The following is a 4,692-nucleotide window of genomic DNA, read 5'->3' as shown; positions in this document are numbered from 1 at the left end:
TTACTTTCATTTCTAGTCTCTTCTACTTTCTCATCGATGATATAATGATCAGACAAAGTTGAGTTGATTCAGTTATTTGTGCGATTTTAGCGAAAACACTATACTTAATCTGTCTGTTAAACGCAAAAGAAGATTTGTATTCAATATTTTTGTATTCAGTGTCACAAACTTCATTGAATGTTCATATATTATTCAAATTTTATAGTAATAAATTTTCATTTGCCTAACATTGAATGTGAGCTCTTCATTATAAAACCGCCCAGCAGTAAGATAACGTATTATAACTCATAATATTTTTTCAAAGGAAAAGGTTTTATAATCTGTTATCTAATATATTAAATTTATGCAGGGCAACATTGTTGCTTAAATTCAATCAACGAAATTTCGTTTGAAGCAATTACGCACTTCATTTCGCATACTATTTACGATCATGAAAAAGATTTGAGATCAATCAAATAATATTATGTCCCTAATAATAAAGATAAGAGTAAAGATAAGAAAGAGATAAAGATAAGAAAATTGAACATTCGTGGGAAATCTTTTTAATAAATCTACGATCATGAAAATAACTTTGCTCATAGTCTTTTGGAATAGTTTGTGTAGATGAATAAAAGTACAAGTGCATCTACACACACACACACACACACACACACACACACACACACACACACACACACACACATACACACACACACACACACTATTTAGCGTATTCCACTCCACCTCTTTGTCTATTTAAGAAAAAGTTGATGGAGTGGAATCTCATTTTGTGTGGAAAATCGCTCCTTAATGGGGGAGAAAGTGGAGTGTCAATTTTTTTTCACTTCTGTGAACGTTTTACTCCGATCTCACGACTAATATAAATGATAATGTAATGAAAGACTAAAAAAACTTTACAATCAACATTTCGGTAAAAAATAAAATTGTCTTATTCGTTTTTAAAAGCATTTTTTCCCACCATAAAACCCACATAAAAACCATAAGCCTTCTCTTAAAACATGGTATACATGTCTTTTCGTAACTAGTTTTGTTCACTGAAAAAAACCCCCGGTTATTGGGAGAGCACCACTTCTGAACATTTACCATTGATTTTTTAAAAACTGATTTTGCTATTATTTGTCCTCCTTTAAACTATACAACTTTTGCTTGAAACATTTTTTTTCTTAACTTGTTTTTCAAGTTGCCAATTAAAATAATGAAATACCCTGTATACGCACAGCATAATCGCGTATCTTTTATAACTTTTTTATCATCGTGCAGCTAATAACATAATATGATTAACGTTCCTTTTTTTTGCATAAAAAAATGAAAAATTATCAACGCACGATTCTCCATATTACATTTAGTATTCCATAAAGAAAAAATTAAAGAAGAGCTCAGCTAATTATGCTGTATTCTGTTTTCTATTTTTAGTACAATCCTTTGATATCCTGTCAACTATTTTTTTATTGACATTGACCATTCGTCTAATTCTGTAATGCAAATGTTTGTGCATCTTTTATTTTTTTGTGGCTTTCTCGACTATACAACAGTTGGGATACTTGATGTTCCGCAGAATGTATTTAAAAAAGTGCAAACGGACAAAGAACAATCAAACACTAGGTACATTTCTCTTCAAGGCAATCTCATAGTAAGTATATGATTGTTATAGGATGCTTTCTAACAATAGACACAGACGACATAGTGTTAGTTCATTTGTGCATTTTCGTTGTATGATAATGTGTGCAGGACAGAGAAATCCTCGGAAATCTCTATCCTACAGCCAAACAATAAATATCAAAAATTTGTCGGCCTGAGATTGATACTACATTTGTGACAAAGCATTTCAAGCTTATTGAATGGCTGCAAGAAAAAGAAATCGGGATCTCTCTATCTTATAAACAATCAATAAACTTAAACTCCTTGTCGTATGACAAATAATACTAACCTAATACAATGAATCATAATATCTTTGTTGTTTCCCTATGTTAAAAAAAGATGAAGTGATCATTATTACACTGTCTCTTGCTGGAAAATGCACCAACAATTATTCTGATAAAAATAAGAATTTTACTAGATTCTACCAAAAATATTGTATCAACCAGAATTCCAGTTATCTTAGTTAGAATTCCAATAAATTTAACCAAAAATTCTGTTTCCGATTTCAATCAGAAATTTTTTCAATATACATATAATGTTTCATATTATGTAGAAACGCTAAAATCTCCCAGCTATTTAAGAAAAGATACATATATATAAACATACATATATATGTATACATATCTCAGTAGTCATTTTGACGCCGACAGTTAGTCAGTTTGAATCATTGACGTGATATATTTAAGAAATAATAATGACAATCAATTTTTACAATTTAATGATGTCTTATTCAACAACAATGTCATATTTATTGACGTCGAATAAATGACTAATCGACGACGTATTGGTACATTATTAGTAATCAATTACGTAACGTTATTAGTGATCACTTAATATCATCATTCATTTACGCCATTAATCATACGAAAATAATGACGTATTTTCGACGTTAGTTAATATAATGTTATGTGGCTGTGACGTCACTTTACGATAATAGGGCGACAGATTGGTTAAGAATGAGCAATTACGTTAAATAATCGATATCCTGTTCCCAATCATATTGTACAAAATTGGTTTAATTGTCGATTAAAAGTGCTCCTTCCGTATATCATTAATGATTTTTCTTCAAAAGTAATAGCAATAACATTTTTTTTCACGTGCTTTTATTTTTTCAGTTACAGATGATAAGAAAAGCAGGTTATCCCGTGGAAACTCACATAGTACAAACGGAGGATGGTTATCTTTTAACACTTCATCGTATTCCACGTCAAAATGGTGCACCCGTGCTACTCCAACATTCTCTTTTGACTAGCAGCGCCGATTTTCTTATTCTTGGCAAGGATAAAGGACTTGGTATGACATATTCAACACCTAAGAATATTTCCCTTTCTAAAAGATTAGGTTTCTATTTGACAATTATCAAGTTCCAAAATATATTTTTTTTTAATGTAACTCTTAACTACATATGTAATTTTTAGAGCATTTTAATTATTATTTAATACTTGTATTTATACACATGTATAAGAAATTTATTGTAAATAATATTTTTTTATACTAGCTTTCATACTGGCCAATCACGGGTATGATGTTTGGTTGGGCAATTTTCGTGGAAATACTCATTCGAGAGCACATGTTTCATTATCTCCATCGAATTCAAAATTTTGGAATTTTAGGTATACATGTTCATAAAGTAAAAATAATTAGTGTTGAATGTAACATTACCATAATAACATATTGTTTAATTTGACAAAAAAATCAAGTAATTCACTTTTGTAAAATAGAATATTTTGTTGTACCCTGTAATAATATTTTATATATACATATATGTACACACAAACACACACACACACACACACACACACACACACATATTATATATATACACACACATATATACATATATATATATATATATATACACATATACAGATTAAATTTTGTATTAGCTTTCACGAATTGGGCATTTACGATGTACCCGCGATGATTTTATATATTACAAAAATGACTTCGCGACCATTGCACGCATATATCGGCCATTCATTAGGCTCGACTGCTTCTTATATAATGGCAGCGGAACGTCCAGAAATTACTAGAATGGTGCGAATAATAATCAGTCTTGGACCTGGGGCTATTTTCAAACGTGTAACATCTCCGTTACGGTTGTTCTTCGATTTCCTAACAAATATTCAGGTAAAGTCAAATGGAAATACTCTTAAAAAATAATTTATAATCAGAAAATAATTTTAAAAAACATCCAATATATGTAAAAAGCTGCTTTTATTATTTCTATCTTTCGACTATAGACTACACACAAGATGTCGCATTTTTTTGTCGAGTATTATTCTTTTTATAATCCATTTTTAGAGATCTTGAAATTTATTTTCTTTTTCAGAAATAATGCAATATTTGTATTATAAGCGATTGAAATATTGAAAAGAATAGCCGAACGGATAGTAAAATTAAATTTTTAATTTTTGAATTTTACGCGAAATTATTTTAACAGGGTTAAAGTTTTGAAATTCCGAAAATATATATGTAAACTGGTGCATGAAGTATCATTTAATTATCTCGTTACAACTATACTCGAGAAACATCGAGTTTTTTAACTGTGAGCAAATTTTATATTTCGTGAAAATTCTGTTAGGTATTGTAACATCACAAATTGGAATTAAATTGGGATAAAAGCATACTCACCAGTTTTGAAATCAGGTAGTTTAACTTCAAATAAAAATAAGTATGATTGTAAATTAAGTATTGCAACAATTGAAAGGTAAATATAGCAAACTCGAGCAGCTCTTTTCCTTTTTTCCTCCCAAGGGAAGAAAAATGTTGCGAGCGACTTCACAACCATATGTACTAGTTACGTCAGTGTTGCGAGAGAGAATGCACCAGTGGCTAAAAGCGAGCAGACTGACTATCGGGTGACACACAAAAATGAGTAAGATTACTTTGATCGAAAAAATAGCAAAGTTGCCATTTCACAATTCTGAAATACTGGAACGTTGAAACCTAAAGATTTCACCAAATATAAGTATAAACCGGAAAGAAAGAACAAAGATGCGAGTTTTCATTTTTTCATTAAAAGTCAATCGGTTACTTTGCTACTTGAAACTA

General features: G+C 30.1%; 1 protein-coding gene across 1 annotated transcript in view; it reads left to right on the top strand.

Moving 5' to 3' along the window:
• The first annotated feature begins 248 nt into the window (after nucleotides 1-248).
• Nucleotides 249-4,692, top strand: part of LOC108693686 (lipase 3-like) — a 6,138-nt gene continuing 1,694 nt past the window's right edge. The window contains exons 1-5 of the mRNA XM_018202745.1: nucleotides 249-265; nucleotides 1,414-1,630; nucleotides 2,754-2,931; nucleotides 3,137-3,251; nucleotides 3,525-3,768. Coding sequence (XP_018058234.1) covers nucleotides 1,478-1,630; nucleotides 2,754-2,931; nucleotides 3,137-3,251; nucleotides 3,525-3,768 — 690 coding nt within the window. The 5' untranslated portion in view covers nucleotides 249-265; nucleotides 1,414-1,477. The remainder of the gene's footprint in view (nucleotides 266-1,413; nucleotides 1,631-2,753; nucleotides 2,932-3,136; nucleotides 3,252-3,524; nucleotides 3,769-4,692) is intronic.

Source organism: Atta colombica, unplaced genomic scaffold, assembly GCF_001594045.1.
Source record: "Atta colombica isolate Treedump-2 unplaced genomic scaffold, Acol1.0 scaffold96, whole genome shotgun sequence".
NCBI lineage: Eukaryota > Metazoa > Arthropoda > Insecta > Hymenoptera > Formicidae > Atta > Atta colombica.
Note: the sequence above shows the minus strand (reverse complement) of the source record. Positions and strands in the feature narration are given on the sequence as shown.